Source organism: Nelumbo nucifera, chromosome 1 (genome assembly GCF_055504915.1).
Source record: "Nelumbo nucifera cultivar China Antique chromosome 1, China Antique-T2T, whole genome shotgun sequence".
In the NCBI taxonomy this organism is placed as follows: domain Eukaryota; kingdom Viridiplantae; phylum Streptophyta; class Magnoliopsida; order Proteales; family Nelumbonaceae; genus Nelumbo; species Nelumbo nucifera.
Genome location: NC_142649.1, coordinates 66300700 through 66323758, shown reverse-complemented (window position 1 = coordinate 66323758; position 23059 = coordinate 66300700). Strand labels below are relative to the sequence as shown.

The window sequence follows — 23059 nt, the reverse complement described above, 5'->3', positions numbered from 1 at the left end:
TGTGATACAACAATTTAGAAGGCATACTAAGAAATAGAAATTCTGATCTTGATGGAAAACCAAAAGAGAAAAAACTGTGCAGTGTTAAACATTTGCAGAACCTCCCTCCCAAAGAAAATGCATAAAACTCTTAATGGATTAAGCATCAAAATTTTGTTATAGACATGTGAAGTTGCTATAAAAAGCAGAATAACAGGATAAAATGTCTATACAACTAAGCAGTTGTCCTTTAGTGTCTTTGTAGTCACCACTTGTTCAGGGCATTACAACTTGACTTATGGTGGTAGTTCAATCAAAAGAACTCAACTGATTTGTATGTTTTCAGCAATAAAGTTAATACTCAATCATTAGAAATACAGATCCAATTCCTTGGGTTACATGCTAATTGATTTTATAAGAAAAGGAGAAAAAATATCCTCAATTACAATTTACATGTAATTTATGTATTATTTAGCATTGATAGCTTGTGTTATTTGTCCACTTCATCTATATTACTTGTTTAGCTTCAAGAAACTCTTCTCTTCAGAATATTAATTTCTCCCAACTACTGCCACAGATTGCTTTGCTCATGCAAGCACAAATAGTTCTGGAAAAGGTATGATGCCAGTTTTATATTGACTTCTTTCTGCAACTCATCAGTTTTCTTGAGATTTTGGTTGGTGAATTAGAAGTCATAACCTTATACTTGAATCAAAAGCACAATAAAAGCGGCAAATTATTCATTTATTTTGTTTGTCTTCCAGTACCACTTGTTATCTCACACAATGGAGCTAGTGGAATCTACCCTGATTCTACGGATATTGCATATAAACAAGCTTTTGATGATGGTGCTGATGTTATTAACTGTGCTGTTCAAATGACACAAGATGGAGTTCCCATATGCTTTGGCTCTACAAATCTTATGGAAAACACAAATGTTCTAACTGATTTTAGTTCCCGCATCACTACCATTCAACAAATTCAGCCAAACCCAGGAATTTTTTCCTTCAACCTTACATGGGGAGAGATTAAAACCTTAAAGCGTAAGTTGGAATTTGTTTCTTCTTTGAAGGTTATCTGATAGATCAAAACGGTGGCCTTCCATCATCTGATTAAGGAAATCATAGCATGATTTTGAAGTATTTCATCATATGAGATCTTGAACTTTTAAAATCTTGAACAGGATCAAAGAACACTAATCTTGGTATATACTTGGGCTTACTAATTTCTTATGAGAAATATCTCTATGATGGATCATCTGAATCTCATTGCTAGAAAAACATTTTAAGATTCCATATGATGTGCGGGGGAAGGAAAAAGGTCCTACAAACTTCATGAGGTGGGAAGAAGATGGGCATTAAATATCTGAATTATAAAAGAAAGAGACAATTCTAAATGATGAAGAGACAGAAGATAGAGAAGAAACAGTGCACCATTAGAGGGAGAGATAAAGAAGAAAACCACACTCTTACCTGTATGCAACTTCAACACACTTTTAGTTTCACTACTAAAAAACTCAGTAGATGATTCTATTTATAGGATCAATATAAGAGCTTGGATTTTCCTTTAGTCTCAGGTAGAAAAGAGTACACACACAAATATGTATGGCACAGATACATAGAAAATAATACAAAGTACAAAGTTTTCACTCTACATATTTGTATTTGTACTCCTTCCAAACTGAGCCATAAAGACTAAATTCATTTAGGAAGCTAATCCAAAGTAACTTCTAATTACTTCAAAACTATGAAAAACGTGCAAGTACACAAGGTATAAGGAGAGGCACACGTCCTTTTGAAGCAAGGTGCAAATTTAAAAAAAAATTAAAAAAATGCAAAAATTAAAAAATAATAAAAAACAATATTAATTAAAAATGCAAACTTAAATTTTATAAAAAACTAAATGTTTTAAAAAAGCTTATTTTCTCAAATTAAAATACATACACAAAGTAAAAATGTAGAAATATATATATTTTTTGAAAACAATTTTAAGCACTAAACAATTCAAGCATGTGAAATTTTCAATGTCTTTGGCCTTTTCCAGTAGTTATGTTAAACATTTTGCATTCTTAGTTCTACAAATTGCCTCTATACAAACAAGTCCATGCTTGGGTCTTAAATTTTTTTGTGTATAAAATGATTAGTTTTGTAATTTAATTGTAGTTCTTATCTTTTGAAAAAATATCTTGCATTAAAAAGGATGAAAGAACACTAGAAAAAAGGGATAGTTCTCGAGCACTGACAAGTGAGCAAAACACTCTGCTTGAAAAAGTGCAAAACAGAGCTAAGGTACATGCCTCGGCTGAGGTGCAAGGTGCACCAAGTGCACACCTTTTCAAGGGGTTATGCTTGGGCCTAGGCCAGTGTTTTTAAAAGGACATGAGGCTTTTTTGTGACTGAGGCACAAGACACACGCCTTTATGAAGCAAGCTGTAAAAAGTTTTAAAATGCAAACATAAAAAATAAAAAACTGTAAGAAAATCAAAGTAAAGAAAAAATTAAGTTTATGGAGAAATACCCTAGAAACAAACAGTTTTAAAATAGAAAGATTAAAACAGTGTATAACTATATATGATAATAATAGGAGTGCAAAAAAAGATGCACTTAGGATTGGAGATCAAAAGATAACGCAATATGACCTTTTTCAGTACCTTGGTTCAATAGTTCATAATAAGAGAGAGATTGAGGAGGATGTTGCCCATAGAATTAGAGCAGGATGGGCAAAATGGAGGGGGTGCATCAGAGTCTTATGTGATAGACAAATTCCATTTAGATTGAAAGGAAAATTTTATAAAACAGTCGTAAGGCCAGCTATGTTGTATGGAGAAAAATGTTGGGCAGTCAAGAAACAACATGTCCAAAAAATGAGTGGCAGAAATGCATATGCTGAGATGGATGAGTAGAAAACTAAAAAGGATAGGGTTAGAAATGGTGTCATTGAGAAAACCTAGGAGTATCTCCAATAGGTGATAAAATGAGATAAATTAGATTAAGATGGTTTGGGCATGTTCATAGAAGACCACCACAGCACCCGTAAGAAGTGATCTGTTACAAGTCAAAGAAGCTAGAAGGGATGGGGTAGACCAAAAAGGACATGGGTCAAAATAATTAGAAATGATTTAACGGTGGATATGGCATTACACAGAATGGAAAGAAAAAACAGGATTTGTGTTGTTAGCCCCATATATTTGGGATATTTAATAACTCTCGTTTGATCTTTGCAATTTTTTTACGCTGCAGCGGTTATATCGACCCCATTCAGGGATTACTCTTTGTATCAGAATCCTGCATATAAATATGCTGGAAGCATCTTCTTACTAGAAGACTTCCTGGCCTTTGCAAAGGACAAGCCACTTTCTGTCTTGATCAGCATAGAGGTCAGTGCATATGCTAGAATCTTCTGTAAGATGTCTTTCTTCTTTGTTTTTTTACTTGTCTGTGTCCTGATTAATAATTGGGTTGGGACTGGATCTTGTTGTTTCAAATCTATTAGTTAATAATTAATAAAGGTTTCCTGGAGTAGAAACCACTATCTGCTGATTCGGTCAAGCTTCTTATGAAAGGAAGAGGGAAAAATTGTAGATTTCAGCAATAGGAAGAGAAAGAAGAAGAAAAGGAGAAGAAGGTCAACTAGGATTGTGTTTCATAACCCTAGCTGCCAGCCCCTCATTCTATTTATCTTTAACTTAAATATGAGATATTACAAAGATGCCCTTAGTAGGGCGGCAACTCAAACTAAATAGTTACAACTCTTTTAAAAATAAAAACTAATGGGTCCAACGCCCAACAACTTCTTAATTTAAAAGAAAATAAACTAAACACAAATCGACCCATTCAACACTCCCCCTCAAATTGGGAGTAGATGTCACACATTCCCAACTTGCGTAGATCATGCTCCAGCTTATTCTTTGCAATGCCTTTTGTGAGAACATCAGCAAGTTGCAGATCAGAAGAAATGTATGGAAGACAAACTTCTCCAGAAGTTACCCTTTCTCTGATAAAATGTCTATCTACTTCAATGTGCTTAGTTCAGTCATACTGGACTGGATTATGGGCAATATTAATTGCTGCCTGGTTATCGCAGTATAACATTATAGGTTCTTCTGCCTGTACACCGATTTCTTCTAACAGAGAACGGATCCAAAGAAGTTCTAAAACTCCATGTGCCATGGCTCTATATTCGGCTTCTGCACTTGATCTTGCCACAACTGTTTGTTTTTTACTCTTCCATGAGACTAGGTTACCCCCAACTAGGGTGCACACTCCCGAAGTTGATCTTCTGTCATCAAGGCATCCTGCCCAATCTGCATCTGTATAAGCCTCTAGCTTCAACTGTCCATGATCAGTAAACAAAATGCCTCTGCCTGGATGTCCCTTCAAATAAGCAAGGATCCTGTCAACTGCCTTCCAGTGCTGGTCTCGTGGAGCATGCATGTATTGACTCACTACACTTACTACATAGGAGATGTCCAGTCTTGTCATACACAAGTATAGTAGCCGACCCACAAGTCTTTGGTATCTCCCAAGGTCCTTTACTGGTTCACCTTCTGATCAATGGGGGTGTTAGCTGCCTTTGTTCCAAGCTTCCCTGTCTCTTGGAGAAGGTCCAAGACATACTTCCTTTGAGAGATAAAAATTCCATGTTTCGATCTCGCAACTTCGATGCCTAAGAAGTATCTCAGTTCTCCAAGATCCTTAATCTCAAATTCCTTATGCAAGTTCCTCTTCAGACTATCAATCTCACTCAGATCATTCCCAGTGACAACAATATCATCCACATAAACAATCAGGATTGACACCAAAGATCCCCTGCGCTTCACAAACAAGGTGTGATCAGATTGAGTTTGAGTGTAGCCAAAAACAATCAGGGCCTTTCTGAATCTGTCAAACCATGCTCTGGGAGATTGTTTCAAGCTATATAGTGACTTCTTCAGCTTGCATACCTTTCCCTTTTCAGCACTATCATAAAAACCATCTGGAAGATCCAAATACACCTTTTCTTGTAGATCCCCATTTAGGAAAGCATTCTTCACATCCAATTGAAACAAGGGCCAAGAGTATGAGGCAGCAAGAGAAAGGAGTATCCGAACAGAGGTCGTCTTTGCAACTGGCGCAAATGTCTCTAGATGTCGATCTCCTGCCACAGGGTCTTAAGGACTGAAAAATAGGCTACAACAGATCTATCTCCCTGCCTTGTAGCAATAATCTGATTCCTTAGTTGATAAGCCCTAGCAACATTCTCCCTTTGTGAATAGGTTTCTGCAACCCCATACTCTTGGCCCTTGTTTCAACTGGATGTGAAGAATGCTTTCCTAAATGGGGATCTGCAAGAAGAGGTGTATTTGGATCTTCCAACTGATTTTTATGATAGTGCTGAAAAGGGAAAGGTATGCAAGCTGAAGAAGTCACTATATGGCTTGAAACAATCTCCCAGAGCATGGTTTGACAGATTCAGAAAGGCCCTAGCAGTATTTGCCCATAAAAAATTTTTACTTATATGTGGCAACATGGAATTACACAACCATGTCATTACCATATAATTTTCCTGCACCCACCGGGAGTTGCCAGTTTCAGGTTTCAACTCTTCACCAGTAATATACCCCAATTTTCCACGAGCCCCAATGGCCATCTTTGCATATTGGGACCATTCCAAGTAGTTTGTACCATCCAACCTAACTGTAGTAATGGTCCTAGCTCCGAAGGGGTCTCCAGCACCTCCTCCCACAGGTCTCATTTCATTCCCAGGCTTACATTCAACTCTGTGTCCCTTCATGCTTCTTCAAAAGGGTATAGAAACAAATAAAAAATGCAGCAAGAACAAACAAAACACCTTCTGGAACCAATGACACTCCTTTGGTGTCCTGGACTTTCTTCCCACGAAAGATTCATTTTCTGTGGAATGGAAGAAGAGCGAGAAAAAGCAACCACCCTCTCTAGGAGCCTCCAAACCACGTGGGACTTGAATCGCTCCTTATAAAAAACTCCAAGGAACCCTAGAAAAATAGGGTGCCACTACCTAGGTCAAAATTGAAGAGTCCAACAAAAACATGACTATTCCCTTTTCTCCAGTTTTTCCTGATTTTGATGAGAAACCCTAGACCAGCTACAGGGCATACAGATCCATCAAGAAAATCCAAAAGCTAGGCTTACTTGAGAGTTTTGATCAGCCTCTTAAATCTCCATGCAGTCGGCCGATCTAGGGCTGCATGAGAGAATCACTTCCAGAACCTTCAACCTGCTCTGATACCAAGTAGAAACCATTATCTGTTGATTCGGTCAAGCTTCTTGTGAATGGAAGAGGGGAAAGTTGTAGATTTCAGCAATAGGAAGAGAAAGAGGAAGAAAAGGAGAAGAAGGTCAACTAGGATTGTGTTTCATAACCCTAGCCGCCAGCCCCTCATTCTATTACAAAGATGCCCTTAGTATGGCGGCAATTCAAACTAAATAGTTACAACTCTTTTAAAAATAAAAACTAATGGGCCCAAGGCCCAACAACTTCTTAATTTAAAAGAAAATAAACTAAACACAAATCGGCCCATTCAACACCTGGTTTTCTTGTAATTTTTGTTACATATATGTCTAGAAGGATGAAATTCATAGACAGTATATAAGATAATTTTGGTCAAAAACACTTGTTTTATCAACATATAAACAATATACTATTTTACTGTTATTTTATCATGGCGATACTATCAAAAGTGAAGTTCAAAATTGTTATTATCATAGGCAATTATGGATGTCAAGTACTATTGGGTCAGACCTTATTATCCCAATTAATAATTGGTTTGGTTCTAAGTCTGTCTTATAGAATCGATTAATAATCTGTTTGGGACTGGTACACGCTTTCCCAATTTAGACCCAACAATGATGGTTACCAACTTTAAATCCCCCCCACCCCCCACCCCCTCCAATGAAAAAGAAAAAAAGAAAAAAGATAGGATAAGGACTTAAAAAAACAAAGTTGGCTGAATTGATAAAATCAGTCACTTTCACAAAATAATACCAAATCCATGAGTAGAAAAAGAATCAATTCATACAAAATTGCCTCGCATCAAAACTGTCATAAGAGATGGTTGTCAATTTTGTCCTCCTCCCCTCTCTATTCTCTCTTCTCTCTCTGAAATGGCCAGAGGTGGCAAACTGGCATCAAAGAACAATGACTTTCAGTCACATCTAGTGGAGCAGCTACTGGGAATTGACTATTGTATCACCAGCCTCATTGGTGTGAATACCCTCCTTCACCAGCATCTTGTATATTTTATTAGTTCTTCTTTTTCTTTTTCTGATGGTTGATTAAGACATGGAGAATCTGCTTGGCTCAGAGAGAGAGAGAGAGAGGTGGGGCGGGATGCCAAAATTTTGGGAAGGATCTCCAACCAACTTAAACTTGACCCGAATGCATTGCCAACCCATATGCAACCCACCAAGTAGATGAGTTATAAGTTGGATAGATTCCTTGTGTTTGTCAGAAATTACCACCCCTAAATGCAACTAAAAATTTTACAAAAACAAAATCAGAATTTGTGTAATGGGTTAATATGGATAGGGCTCAGCCAACTAAAAACTAGGGCTGCAAACAGATTGGATTGGATGGTAAGGGGTATATCCAATGCGATCTGATAATATATCCAACAGATCTAAATTTAATAACAATCGGTCGAATTTCCAAGATTATGATTCAAATTTGAATATCTTACCAGATATCCAATTTGATTTGGATTATAGTAAAAAAAGCATGGTGATATAATATAAATAATATATTACTTTTATTATTATATATACATATTATATAATATAATAGATAATATTTTATAACTAATGGATCGGATCAGGTCATGACAGATCAGATCAGGGTATATTCGAAATTGATCCGTTAACTAAAAGGATTGACTTCCAATTTGATCCAATGTGTTAGGATCAAGGGAGATATCCGAATCCAGCTTTTACCAGATTGAATCCAGATTCGAACCAGTTCTGATGCAACTTCTGTGCAGCCCTACTAAAAACAGATGCTTTCCTTGATGTATAGCTAATTCATTATGGTGGCGTAAGACCAGAAAATTTACATGTGACATCCAGGCACCAGGGGTAGGCTCTTAGGAACCAATATCTCTCACCAAACAGCTTTAGTTAGCTAAAACTTCAAATATGACCCACTTGCTTTGGGGTTTAGATGGAGAAGAGTAAAAAACTGTAAATGATAACCTAGAAAATTTCTGTATCTGGAGAATAAGAAGATTTTGTGTTGTTGCTATCAACTAGCAGGTCCCTTCTCTGGTGCACATTCAGCATTTGTGCACACTAGTGGGGAGGATGGCTACTTCTCGTGGGACTTGAACTTTATTTATATCCTTCTTAGAGTTGTCATCATTTTCAACTGGATCATGACATTTATTTTCCTTCTCTGCAGAATGCAGCCTATCTTGCAAAGAGTCTGGGCTTTAGCATAACCAATGCAGTGATTGATGCTTTAAACCAGTCTGGCTATAACGAAACCAACCAGAAGGTTATGATCCAGTCCAGTAACAGCTCTGTTTTAATCAAGTTCAAGGAGAAAACCAATTATCAATTGGTATACAAAGTTGATGAAGATATCCGCGATGCTGATAACTCCTCCATCATGGACATCAAGAAATTTGCTCAATCTGTGGCAATCACAAAGGAATCTGTATTTCCTATGAATGACTTCTTCCTCACTGGTGATACCAACATTGTACCAAAGCTACAGTCAGCAAACCTCACTGTGTACGTATATTTATTCAGGAATGAGTTTGTCTCTCAGCATGGGACTTCTTTGCAGACCCTACTGTTGAGATCAATTCTTTTGTCATGGGAGCCGGGATCAATGGAATCATCACCGACTTCCCAGGGACAGCTAATGCATACAGAAGTAAGTGCTGATCCTACTCGATGGAGATGCTATTGTTCCTTCCTCTACCTCATTCTAATTGTAATCCATTTTATAATTCAACAGTTTCAATATTAAGTTAGTGATGGTGTTGGTGCTTCATGTTAAATTGTTAATGCAGATAACCGATGTTTGAAGATGGGCAACAAAAAACCAGGCTATATGAAGCCTACTCCACCTGGCGGTCTCCTGCCAATTGTGAATGCTGCACTTTTACCTCCTGCTGAGGCTCCAAACCCTGTCCTGACAGAATCTGATGTAGCAGAGCCACCATTACCTTCGGTTACGAAGAACACATCAACCAGTGGAAATGGGACAGTTGCTTCTCCTCCAACCTCACCAAAGCCAAGCGGACAGCCACAGAGTACTACTTATGTCTTATTTTCATCTTTGGGCATTTTCCTCACAACTCTTCTGCTTCTCTGAAACCATGAACTTACTACTGTGCCTTGTCACCCAAAGATCGACGCCAATGCACACTGCATCTCCTCCATTCTCCAGAACCAGTTCTGTAACCATTCAATGTATTCATGTATTGCTATATCGCTGCTTCAGGTTGTAGGTGGTTTGGATTCTGTTTTTCTAATTCGACTTAATTCCTGGGTCACTTTTAAAATGTAGTTTTGCTTATTATTCCTCTTCCTTTTTGGAGAATGTGAATGCCTGTAAACATTTTCTTGTACACCATTGTAAAATTATTCATTGTTTGGTTTCTCGTTCTGTAGAACTGGTATTAGTAGAGTCCGGATCTGCTGAAGGAAAAAAAAAAAAAAAAAAAAAAAAAAAAAAAAAAAAAAACAAGAAACAGAAAAAAAAAATCTCTGAAAACACAGAATCTCCCATGTGGATAAGTTTATCGGAGAGCTTGACGTCTGAAAACCAAGTGCTCTGCGAGGTTAAGGACAAAATGGTAATAAACTACTCAACTTCTGAGTATAAAATTCGTCCTTGAGCCAAGGACCATCAATTCATTACCTCTTTCCAGTCTCCACCTCTCCTTTCCCTAATTTGTGTGATTCATAATATCATATGTAACATTTATGTCCTGTCAAAAATGGAGTAATCAACATTGGTGAATAATGTGACAGGACATAGGCACCTCTGAAGGAAACCTTTTTCTTAGGAGATAATATCTCAAAAACAAATCAGGAGGAAACCACTGAATGAGAGATAGCATTATGCGAACCGAAAGTGATGACTGTCAACCAAAGAGTGAAAGAGGGAAAGCATCTCTCTGCTATTATGCTTCATGGGTAAGCAACATACTTCCACGCAAGAGAAGTTTATGGAATCACTGAAGCTTTTCTTTTTCGTTTTTCCCGCCTTCTTTCTGGTATACCTTTAATATTAAATTGGCAATTGACAAAAAAACAAAGGGATAAAGATTATGATGAATCAATTTTTGGTGATGTATCAATTTTTTGTGTTAAGTACCTCGTCATTTGGTCTGCTTCCAAGTGGTCGATGATTCAGAGGCTAAAGTGAACTTTTGCTGGATGAGGACCTGGATGCCAAGCTGATCAGGGCGAGGTGGGGGCAAATTAGGTGCCGAGTTAACTGGGCCGAGCTGGGCAGGTTAGGTGCCGAACTGACTGGGCCGAACTAGGCAAGTTAGGTGACGAGCTGACTGGGCCTAGCTAGGCAGGTTAGGTGACGAGCAGACCAGAGTGTTGAGCTACCTATTAGGTGCCGAGCTGACCAGAGGGTCGAGCTACCTATTAGTTGCCGAGCTGACCAGAGGGTCGAGCTGACCAGAGGGCCGAGCTGCCTGGTGGCGAGCTGGATTGATTGTTGAGCTTCGTAGTTCTTTAGAGACCTGCAAGGAATCAATGCTAGAGGACCCGGGGTGGCTAACCTGACGAGGTCGATCCGATGCTTAAGTCAGTACTCTCATAGTAGATTGCGAGCTAAAAATCACAAAGTATGAGAGCTAGAATATGCTTACTTGCCCCTCCCCCCTATGCCATTGGGGTTGGTGCCTTTATATAGGCATTGTTTGGTGTGGACTTCACGCACCGCATCCGAGATTTCAGAGAAGTCGCCTAAGTGGTCAAGATTCCCGGAGGCAACCGCCATGCACATTGACCACCCTCAGAATCGTTCGGCACGTGGGCCAACTTCCAAGGATCGTGGGAGTGTTAGGATATGCATGCTGAATTTATCGACGAGTATGTCTCGTAGGTCGCCAGGTCGATGCCTGTGCCAGGCCGCCAGTTCGGCACCTGGGCCAGGCTGCCAGGCCGCTAGGTTGTGCCTGTGCCAGACTGCCAGGCCGCCAAGTCGCGGCAAGGCCAGGCTGCCAGGTCGCTCCTGTGCAAGGCCGCCAGTTCACGCCTGGGCCAAGCCGCCAGTTCGCGCCTGTGCCAGGCCGCCAGGTCGCGCCAGGGCCAAGCCGTCAGGTTGCGCTTGTGCCAGGCCTCCAAGTCGCGCCTGGGCCAGGCCACTAGGTTGCGCTTGGGCCAAGCCGCCAGGTCGCGCCTGGGCCAGGCCGCCCGGTGGGACACCATCAACTTGGCTAAGGCAAGTTGTTGCCTAAGTGGTTCCGGGTGTCAACTAGTTGTTCCGAGGTGCCATGTGTCACAATATCATTGGAGGGCCAAATCCGCCCTCATCATTTGCCCCCCACTCCCGAGCTGAAAGTAACTTGACGAAGGGTGTAGATTGCTCCTTTTGGCCTGAAATGACTAATTCGATGAGCTTGTAAGCTTCGATTCAATTCCTTAGGCTCTGGGAGCGACTCGCAGTTCACTCTCCTTACCCTTGATTTTGCCCATGCCGAAGAGGCGACTGGATCTTATGTGGTGCCGAAGTCTTTGCCAATTCGGCACTTTAGCCCTTAGACTCTGGGAGCGACTCGTAGTCCACTCTCCTTGATCTTTGATTTTGCCCATGCCGAAGAGGCTACTAGGAGCTCAACCTACGGGGGCAGAACTACTAACTTTAAGTCACCAGCTCCCACAGGAGCCTTGGAAGGCTTGACAGATAGGGGCGTCCATGCAGTCTGTTGGCCGCCTATTCCCGCGGAAGCCACGAAGAGCTCATCTTTGTAGCGGGTACCTCACGAAGAGGACTGATGAGGCTTTATCCGAGTTGAAATAAAGTTGGTAGAGTTGCTTAGTCTGTTGGCCATCAACTTCCTACATAGTTTTTGAGTTCATAAAAAATGGAAACTAGAAAGTGAAAGCTTTTAGTTTTTAAAAGGTGAGAACTTAGCTTTTTAGAAGAAGAGGACTTAGCCTTTCGGAGGATGAGAAGTTAGCTTTTTGTAGTGTTTCCCACAAATGGCTTCAATTGATGAATCAATTTTTGGTGATGTATCATTTTTTTGTGCTAAGTACCTCGTCATTTGGTCTGCTTCCAAGTGGTCGATGGCTCAAGAGGCCGAAGTGAACTTTTGTTGGATGAGGACCTCGATGCCGAGCTAACCAGGCCGAGCTGGGGGCAGATTAGGTGCCGAGTTAACTGGGCCGAGCATGGCAGGTTAGGTGCCGAACTAACTGGGCCGAGCTAGGCAGGTTAGGTGACGAGCTGGCCAGAGTGTCGGGCTGACCAGAGGGCCGAGCTGCCTATTAGTTGTCGAGCTGACCAGAGGGTCGAGCTGGATTGATTGTTGAGCTTCGTAGTTCTTTAGAGACCTGCATGGAATCAATGTCAGAGGACCCGAGGTGGCTAACCCGGCGAGGTCACTCCTATGCTTTAAGTCAATACTCTCCTAGTAGACTGTGAGCTAAAAATCACAAAGTATGAGAGCTAGAATATGCTTACTTGCCCCCCCCCCATGCCATTGGGGTTGGTGCCTTTATATAGGCATTGTTTGGCGTGGGCTTCAAGCACCGCATCCGAGATTTCCGAGAAGTTGCCTAAGTAGTCCGAGATTCCCGGAGGCAACCGCCATGCACGTTGACTACCCTCCGGATCGTTCGGCATGTGGGCCAACTTCCAAGGATCGTGGGAGTGTTAGGATATGCATGCCGAATTTATCAGTGAGCACATATCGCAAGTTGCCAGGTTGGCGCCTGTGCCAGGCCGCCAGTTCATCGCCTGGGCCAGGTCGCGCCAGGGCCAGGCCGCCAGTTCACGCCTGTGCCAGGCCACCAGTTCACGCCTGTGCCAGGCCACCAGTTCGCGCCTGTGCCAGGCTGCCAGGTCGCGCCAGGGCCAAGCTACCAAGTCGTGCTGTGCCAGGCCGCCAGTTCGCGCTTAGGCCAAGCTGCCAGTTCGCGCCTGTGCCAGGCCGCCATGTCACGCTAGGGCCAGGCCGCCAGGTCACAGCAGGGCCAGGCCGCTAGGTCGCGCCTGTGCCACACCACCAGGTCATGCCTGGGCCAGGCCGCCCGATGGGACACCATCAATTTAACTAAGACAAATTATTGCTTAAGTGATTCCGGGTGTCACCTAATTATTCCGAGGTGACATGTGTCACAGAGTGCCAATTCGGAGTCGCGGACATATGTTCAGAAAGTTATGAAGGCAGCTTGCGTAATGCACTGCATTTAATGCGGCATTACTAACACTTCAAATATAGCTGATGAACTCCGCAAGCTATTCAAGTTTTCTCTCACACTGCAAAACAGGAGAATCAACTCAACATGCAGACATAAGACATTAGCTTCCTGGTACAGCCTAAATAAAGGATCAACTAAGCAGGCTAGCACAGTATTCTGCTCTAGATGGAAATAATAATTTCAAACGAGAGGTACCAGCACCACAGTTTCTGAAGAAGTGATTCAACGGGTATATCTAAATCTGATACAATAGGAATATAGGAATATAGAATACATCATCTAAATTTGATTTGATATAGGACACTAATTCTTACAGTAAATAATTACTCGCATCAATTTGTATCATTGATCATCTGACAAAGTGTACAGTTTCAAGTTATATAAATATATACAATTCTTAATCTCGTTTTGAGTTTTGATGAAATTTACAAGAACTGATCTTTGCTTTAATGCGTATGTCGGTATGTGTATGCCCCATCTGATCTGTTCATCATACTAGGCCAAGCTTGCAGATAGATCGGATTGATTTGAAATAGGCGTATATCTAAGTCCGACCAAAAAAGAATTTGTTCTATCTGAATTTGATTTGATATTCATTTTTCAACTGCCCTTAGCCCCTTAACCAACTTCCATTCAACTCCAAGCTTGGTTATATCTAAATCACAATAGAAATCTGCCACGCTAGCTTGTCCTCAATGAAAGGGGGGTAACAGATTGTTATTGGTTGGTGCAGAAAATGTTGAAAATGTTGATGCAAGAGGATGTCTTACATCACCCAGTTAATAACATCTTGAATGAAAGGGCGAGTTAGGAGTAATTGGCCAAGTGGTCATTAGAAACTCAATAAATCCATATTAAGTTATAGTACAAATCTACAAAATTAAATATAAAATAAGAAAGTACATTATAAAAGCACAAAAGTATATTTATCTAAATCCTAAAACCGTTCTTCATATATATATATATATATAAAATTATATATAAAGTGAAAAAGAGGCAAGATACTAATGCTACTGATGAGGGGTTATTTGGCGACCTACTAAGCAGTTGGCACATGGACACGACCTGGTGATTGGACATATGACTCAGCATCCTCGGCAGATTGGGCCACCTCGAGTATCTTGATCACCTCGGATAGCACCAAGGTTTGGGTACTTTGGATGGCCAAGCCTGCCTAAGTGACACATAGCAGAACTCTAGAAGCTTCTCAGCTACCTCCGAGCCTTTTGGGATTACGTTGTGCAATCGTAGGCCTTATCCTCATTCCGCCTAAATTAGATGGACACGATAAGCCTTATCGGCTAGTGATGTAGCACGATCTAGCTGCTCCCTGCTGGAGGTGATCTGGCTTCTAGGCGAACGACGGACTAAATTGATATGCAAGAGAAGGATCAGAGAACCCGGGGTTGCTAGCCCGACGAGGTCGCTCTGATGCTTAAGTTAGTAGACTGTTGCGAGCTAGAAAGCTTTAGAGTGTAGAGAGCTAGAGAGCAAAATAATCACGGATACCTTGAACCTCCGGGGGTGGAGCCTTTATATAGTCGAGTCCTCGCAAGTTTCGTGGATTGGTTCCGGGATCTTCGTCATGATAGGATCCGTTTCCGCGTTAGTTGGACTAAATTGATATGCAAGAGAAGGATCAGAGAACCCGGGGTTGCTAGCCTGACGAGGTCGCTCTGATGCTTAAGTTAGTAGACTGTTGCGAGCTAGAAAACTTTAGAGTGTAGAGAGATAGAGAGCAGAATAATCACGGATACCTTGAACCTCCGGGGGTGGAGCCTTTATATAGTCGAATCCTCGCGTTAGTTGGAAGATAACGCTGCCAACCGATAAGGTTCATCAGTTCCGCCTGAATCGGTCGGGGATATAATGCTAGCTATTACGCGGCATGATCCCGTGAGGCTCGAGATCCATTGGAGGGGTTTTTGGGATCACCACGTAGTGGCATGTCGGCATCCCCGAGCTGATATCTTTAAGTCCCGAACTGGGTTGAGTGTCGAAGTGCCTTGGCATCGAGGTGTTCTTGTTGCGATCTGGTACCGAGGCGATCTCATCCCGAGGTGGCATTGTCCTGAGGTCACTTTAGCCCGAGGTGGTTGGGTACCCGAGCTCGATCTGCTGCGGACTAGTTATGATAAGCTGAGTTGTCATCTCTTGGTCAGGTCGTGTTCATGTGTCCCCTCTTTACTAGGTCGGGCCAAATCACCCTTCATCAATTACCCCCCACTCCCCGAGCCAGGGGTCCCGACCCAGTGCGGGGAGTTCAAGACGAGACAAGTGGATTTGGCCCGAGGTCCGGGCGGCTTGTCGAATGAAACGTTGGTCGGATCTGTTCGGCTATCCATCTCAACCAGGAATAACCCAGGTCGTGTCTGGTTTACGCGCGGACGTCACGCGATCTACAAACTCTGCGGACATCAAAAAACGCGCTAAACTGATTTCAACCTCGGGGGTCGCGCAACCAGTTTTCCTAGGAGCCGTTGGATTGCTTCAATCTCGATCATTGATTTTTGGACATACCGGCCATAAATAGGAGGCCCGAGACTCATTTGCTTCCCACAAATTCACAAATCTTCGTTCTGAGGTCGCATTCAAGCTTCTTAGCTCGGTTTCTCCAGTCCGGTGTCTTCTTTCAGTTCGGTCTTTCTTTGGTGAGTCTTCCCTAGCTCTCCTTTTCTGATTGTCTTTTCTTCACTATGTCTAGTTTTAGCTTTGATAGTCTTTTAGATGGGAGCGGTGAATCTGTTGGGGCCGAGGTGGGTACCTCGGCTCAAGTCGTAGATCGCCTCACCGAAGAAGCTACTTTGGGTCAAGAAGCGGTCCGCGGTCCTCCTGAGGTGGAATCACCCCGGGAGGCACGAAAGGCTTCCGGAGGTCTGGCGTCCACCTCGCACCGAGGTCGACAGCTAGATAACTTTGGCCCATCGACGATGATAGTGGATAGGCTCCGGGCCTTAGTAGCTCAGTATAGGCTTCCGAGTGACCTTGTCTATAGTCTTCCGATAGGTAACTTTCCCTGGGAGCACGGTCACAACGAGATCGTGATCTTCGAGGAGAAGCTCACAGCTGATCTTCGTCTTCCACTTCAACCTCTGATCGTCGAAGTCATTAAACTCTTCAACATTACCATAGATCAGTTGCACCCGAACTCCATCCGCAACATAGTAGGAACCATCTCCCTCTTCCATGACTATAACCTGCCCCTTGATCTTGACATTTTTTCTTCAATCCTTTCAATAAAGAATAACTCCTCCTGTGTTCTACCTGAGCATAGGCAGACTTACTATTTGTCCCCACGTCCGGGCTACAAGCTCTTACACGAACTCCCAAACAAGGTCTCAACTTGGAAAAGGGGCTACTTTTTGGTCTGTAACACTGAGGGGTGGCCTTTCTTAACCCACTAGAGGGCGGCCATCCAAGATTCTGGTGTCAAGCTGGACTTGAAGACAAGGGAAGTGCTTTAGTCCTGGGCGGAGCTCGGTCTCAAGTTCGCGGTCTATGTGACCGAAGACAAGCTCGTACAAGCTGGTATGAGTCCTGGTAGGTCATTACTTTTGTGTTGCCTTTGTTTTATTTAGATACTATTTCTGACGTTTTGCTTTTGTTACAACAACTATGAAACTTCTTGCGAATGAGCTCCTTGGAAGGATGAAGGGGAAGAAGAAGCGAGCTATCAAAAGACCTCGCATTGAGTCTCTGCAGGTTGTTGTCCCTGAGCCCGAGCGGCCCTCCACTACGCAACCTCCAGTGATCGATCTGGTCGAGGAGGAACCAGGAAGGGTATCCCCGCCCCGCGCGCCCGAGGAGGCAACATCTTCGGAGCCCGCCCCAGCGGCTGCCACTTCTTCGGGCAGCAAGGGAGCAATTTGGAGCATCCTGACTCCGAAGTACAGCCTTCTCAAGAGCAAGAGCGCGGTATATGCCGAGGAGGTCGCCAACTGGGCCGAGTTGTCGGTCGCACAGCTCGGAGCTCGAACGGCTACTCATTGTATGGTGGTAAGTTGTCTTTACTTCTTCAATTATGTACTTGAGAACTTTTCTTGTACTAACTGCTATTCTTCTCTTGGCAGGTGAACTCCGTTGTGCACGCTCTGACGTACCAGTCCGAACTGCACCTGAAGCGAGCTATTGCAGTTGAGTCCTCGTCTCGTGAGGCTCACACCAAGTTAAACCAGGTTCGCAGTGAGAATAACCAGCTGAAGAAGGATGTGCGGGCTCAGAAAGAATTGATCACACTGTTGATGACTGAGAAGGAGGAGCACGCGAGGCAGAAAGCTACATTACAGCGGGAGGTAGAGAATCTTGAGGGCCTCGGGAAGGAGCAGACTGAGATACTCCTTCAAGCAGGGGAGGAGTTCAAGACAATGGCCGTCGAGGAGTATAAGACCTCAGAGGAGTTCCAGGAAGAGCTGACCGAGGCGGGGACGGAAGGCTACCGTAAGGGCTTCAAGCTTAGCAAGTGGCTGACCCGACGTGAATTTCTACAACTCGATCTAAGCGCCATCACCACCTCAAGAGTCATAGATGAAATGGTTGTTGAAGCTGCCGAGGACCCAGACTCCGAGGTGGAGAGTGACGGCGAGCTGCTCGGCAATATCGAAGAGGTCGGTGCTGATGAAAGGGTTGACCCACGTGTTGAAGCCTCGGGCAAGGGCGAAGAGCACCCAGATGAGTAGATCTTCCATATTGTATACCCCGGGCCTGCGAGCTCGGTCTATAGTAGAAAATCTCTTTTTTTTTTTTGTAGCGAACTCCTCATATTAATGAAATACAGTTGTCTTTTTTTTCAAAAATATTCCAAGTGCAAATAACTCCCTAACTGGCGAATTAACCAAATAGGTATAGGTTACCCCGAACCGTTGAGCTACCGAACTGGACTACGAGTAGGGGTAACTTCGCATGATGTACGCCGAGGTGCGCGGACATTGTAGGGCATATACCCGACCTGTCTACGCACGGGCTACTTAGTAATGTTAGTTGTCCCTTAGCTGGGGTTCAACTTTTTCATTATATGCCGAAATGGGCTAGACATCGTAGGGCTTATACCTGAGTTGTCTATGCCTTAGGCATGAGGAGATGAGTTGCCTATGCTGAAGAGGCGATTAGGGCTTGTCTGCCCATGCCGAAGAGGCGATTGGGATTTGTATGCCCATGTCGAGGAGGCGACTAGGACTTATATGCCCATGCCGAGGAGGCGAATGGGACTTATCGTAGTGTCGAGGTCTTTTATCAGCTCGGCACTTTAGTCCTTGGACTTCTGGGAGTGACTTGCAATCCTCTCTCTAGTTCGGCGATCACAGGTAGTTTCGTCTTAGGTTGCCGATGTTCCACGCTCGAGGTACCTATTTTCCTTCTAGGGTTTCGAGCTCGTACGTACCTTCCCCGAGTACCTGCCTTACTCAGTACTGACCTTCCTAGTTCGGTCCGAGCTTACCAACACTGGGCTCAGGTACCATAATATTTCGAAGAACTAGGTCACCAACACAGAAATGTCGTTTCTTGACCCAAGCGTTACAGTACCGAGCCACTCTCTACTGGTAGGTTGCAGCCCGAATGTATGCCAAGTCCCGTACTTCTTCCACCAAGTCAAGGTTGGTACAGAGCTCGTCGTCGTTTGCTTCCTCGTTATAGGCCTCCAAGCGTAGCGTAGGCACCTCGATATCGGTTGGGATCATTGCTTCCGTGTCATAGGTGAAGTTGAAGGGCGTATCACCCATGGCGGTCTTCCTTCTATCAGTTAATTGGAAAACAAGCGATCCTCTTAACCCTTACTACTGAACAACCCCTAAATAAGCGTTAAAAATTTAATCCAGCAATAGCATTAAGCATTAGAGATCGATGAAGCTAAACAACACAAGCACAAGCGGTTGCATTTAATTTAATCGACTGTTCTTCCTAGGATCTAACAATTTCTGATGCAGCAAATCATTAAACCCTAGTTGCTTCACAGATTAGAGGGATCAAACAATTACGGATTTGATATCTAATCTAGCAATAGATTGTAAGGAATAATAAACTAGTAGGCCTTCCTAACAATTAAACGAAATAATCATATATATAAACATAGAAGAACATTTGATATCCTAAGCATGAATTAGACAATAAAAACTAAATTAGATCTCACAGTTTAGTGGATTCTAAGGTTTCTACTTCCTTCAACCAAGTACAAGAGTTTAGCCACACATGGTCATGGTCAAAACTCCAAGAAAATCAGATAATGAAGAAAAGGGGCGAAGAGAAGAGAAGAGAGGAGAAGAGAGGTTCGACTGCTCCCAATCTGCTTTCTTTCTGCCTTGCTTGCTGAGTTCTTCTCCCCCAAGGTTGAGTGGTGCCTTGGGTGCTAGTCCGCCCCCTTTATATAGACTTAGGAGGGAGCTGTCTCCTGCTCCTCTAAGGAGTTCTTTCTTCATTGGGAGTTTAGTTCTCTAATAGATAATGCCTAGATTAGATCTAATCTACTCCTATCTCCTAACTGGTAATCTTAATCTCTTTTATCCTTTTAGAAATACAATAGAAAATTGAATCTGATAGGACTATTTGATGTTTCTTATTCTTGCATTCGTATTGGGCTTCTTTAACGAATTGGGCTGCTGCAAGGCTTCTTTGCTCATTGGGCTTCTGTTGCAAACTGGGCTTCTCTACAAATTTGTTTAGACTTCGGGCTCAATTTTGGCATCGATGCAATCCGAATCTATCACAACTCAAAACATGAAAGTTGTATAGTCTTTTCTTATCTTTCTAATGCATCTTGAATCATCTCAATCGGAGTCCAGATAGGAGAGTTATGCCCAGATTACTGCACGGTGCCGAAACTGTGCAAAATTACCCAATTAGCCTTGTTTTCACCCTACGCCTTCTTTCATACCCTAAATCGAAATACAAGAATAGTGAGTCCAATTAGGTACTAAATAAGTATAAAAAACTGAATATTAAGGAATAAAAATATGATAATTTTTATTCTCAATCCCCCCACACTTAAACCTTGCCCGTCCTCGGGCAAGACAAAATTCAAGCAAAAACAAAACAAATAACTATCCTACTGATCTTTAAACTCAAGCTTCCTTCATCTTTTTCCACAAATATCCTAGGTCGGTTATTGTGAACTATTAAGTCAACACAACCAAGTTATACTCAACTCATCTATCAGCGAATCCCTTCTTTACTACTACAAACCAAGTAGTAAACTAGGGAAAACATTTTTACTTGCTCTCTTTTTTTTCTCTCCTTGGTGGAGGTGAGTGCATTTTATGCTCTATCTCACTTTTAGGACTTAGTCAGTGGGTGCATTTTATGCTCCATTCCACTGTTAGGATTACTTGGTCAATAGGTGCATTTTATGCTTCGTCCTACTGCTTGAATTGCTAGCTAGTGGGTGCATTTTATAATTCATCCTACTATTGAATTGCTTGGTTGGTAGGTGCATTTTATGCTCCGTCCTACCAATTGAATTTCTTGGAAAAATATTTACCCTATTTACTTAAACCTGAATTTAGGACTAGCTTAAAAGGGATGGCTTCAGATGAATGGTGTACTCCTTGATCATATTTCTTTACTCAGTTCACAAGAATTTTCCCAGAATATTGTTTCAATTGATTTCAAAAGAGTTTAGTTTTTTTTTAAATGCAGAAAAACACGACCTAAATCAAATTTTAAAACACAACCTAAATTCTAACCTAAATCCCATCCCCCACACTTAAAACTTACATTGTCCCCAATGTAGGGTAAAATGCAAAGAAAGGGCAGAAACAACTAAACTATAAATGCAAAAACAAAAAGAAAAAGAAAAAACAAACTTCCCCGTTTTTAATCACAATAAACTGGATCCTCTAACTCTTGTGGTTGCAACTTCCGGTGCTTTCCCCTTCCATCCATCATGAGTGGGTTCAGCCTTCTTTGTGGTTGACAGGAAGGTTTTGCTTGCTCTTCAAATAAGATGTGATGCATGCATGTAGACGGGCTGATTCCTTTGATATCCTCAATCATCCAACCGATAGTTGTCTTATGCTCCTTGAGAACCTGCACAAGCTGCTCTTCTTGTGGTGCGCTAAGGCTACTAGAGATGATCACCGGTAATGTCTCTCCGTCTTCAAGGAATACGTACTTGAGGTCGCTAGGGAGAGGCTTCAATTCTTGAATGGGGGCCTGCAAAACAGAGGGTAAAAGTCTCCTATCAGAAATCGGCAATATAACATAAGGAGCATTACCTGACTATTGTAAGTCTGGAGAATCATCCAATACTGCAACAGTTTCCTGCAAATCAGCATTCAACATTGGCTCCTCTTTCTCAAGATGTTTACTAATGGAGACTTCTAATCCATCCTTTTCATTAAGTTCAAAGATTTCCTGTGCCAAAGAATCAATCGCATCAAGAGAACAAATAGGTGTATCATCAGTAGGATATTTCATAGCATCATAAATATTCAACTTAACAATCTTACCATCAAATTCCATGGTGAGTGTGCCACTATAAACATCTATCTTAGTCTTGGATGTTTTTAAAAATGGTCTTCCTAGCAGAATAGGAGTGGTTTGATCACCATTATCTATATCAAGCACATAAAAATCAGTAGGAAAAACCAAATCATTTACTTGTACAAGAACATCCTCAACTACACCCTTAGGATAGGCATTAGATCTATCAGCTAATTGAATCACAACACCAGTTTTATTTAAAGGTCCAAGTTTCAGAAAAGCATATATAGAATATGGCATGACATTAATAGAAGCTCCTAAGTCTAATATGGCCTTCTCAATTCTAGTGTTACCTATCATGCAGGGGATAGTGAACATACCTGGATCCTTGCACTTTGTAGGGAGTTTTCTTTGAATAACTGCAGAAACATTCTCCCCAACTCTCACCTTTTCACATCCTTTTAGTTTCTATCTCCTCTTGTGTGTACACAATTCTTTCAGAAATTTAGCATAATGAGGTACTTGTTTAAGAGCATTAAAAAGGGGAATATTTGCCTCGCATCTATGAAAAGTTTCATAAAAATCTTTAAACTGCTCATCTTGTCTAGATCCTGCTAAAGCATTAGGGAAAAGAGGTACCGGTTTATAATCAGAAAGAGGTGGAAATTTACGCTTAGGTACTTCATCACCATCTAGAGTGATGTCTTTCTCCTTTTCTTGGTTCGACAATGCGGTGGCTGCCCTTGCTGGTGCCTCAACCTCTTTACCACTTCTCAAAACGATTACACTTACATTTTCTTTTGGATTCACAACCATTTGAGAGGGTAATTTCCACGAACTTTGTGCCTCTAACCGATTAATTGTCGTCGCCATATGGCCCATCTGATTGTCCAAACGTTGGACACTGGCCCTTGTCTTCTGCTGAAATTGTTTCATCTCCTGTTGAAATAACAAAGTATTAGTGGCAAGAGATTTAACAATATCCTCTAAAGACATACCTGAATCAGAAGTTTAGGCTGGCTATTGTCTAGGGGGTGCGACTGATATTGCTGAAAAGTCGGATGACACTGCGGGAAACTTGGGTGGTTCTGTGGATTCCCATAGCTTAGATTGAGGTGATCCCTCCATCCCGGATTATACATGCTCGAATAAGGATCATATTTCCTTTGTGGTTGCCCTGGAAAACCACCTGTTACTCGACGGAATCCTCTTGAAGAGTTGGGCACATATCCGTTGGATGCCCTACTGTCGAACAT

The 23059-nt window shown here is 42.3% G+C and overlaps 1 protein-coding gene and 1 pseudogene across 2 annotated transcripts in view; one reads left to right on the top strand and one right to left on the bottom strand.

Moving 5' to 3' along the window:
* LOC104594421 (glycerophosphodiester phosphodiesterase GDPDL3-like) overlaps positions 1-9585 on the top strand; it is a 40326-nt pseudogene extending 30741 nt beyond the window's left edge. The window contains exons 4-8 of the transcript XR_016080700.1: positions 544-595; positions 744-1022; positions 3219-3355; positions 8389-8868; positions 9008-9585. The product of XR_016080700.1 is annotated as a glycerophosphodiester phosphodiesterase GDPDL3-like (transcript). The remainder of the gene's footprint in view (positions 1-543; positions 596-743; positions 1023-3218; positions 3356-8388; positions 8869-9007) is intronic.
* An 11609-nt stretch (positions 9586-21194) lies between these two features.
* LOC104594422 (uncharacterized) lies at positions 21195-23059 on the bottom strand. Its single transcript, XM_010254707.1, has 4 exons — positions 22802-23059; positions 22292-22742; positions 21630-22156; positions 21195-21533 (listed from the first exon to the last, which is right to left on the bottom strand). Exons 1-4 carry the CDS (start codon positions 23057-23059, stop codon positions 21195-21197), a joined length of 1575 nt encoding a protein of 524 aa, XP_010253009.1.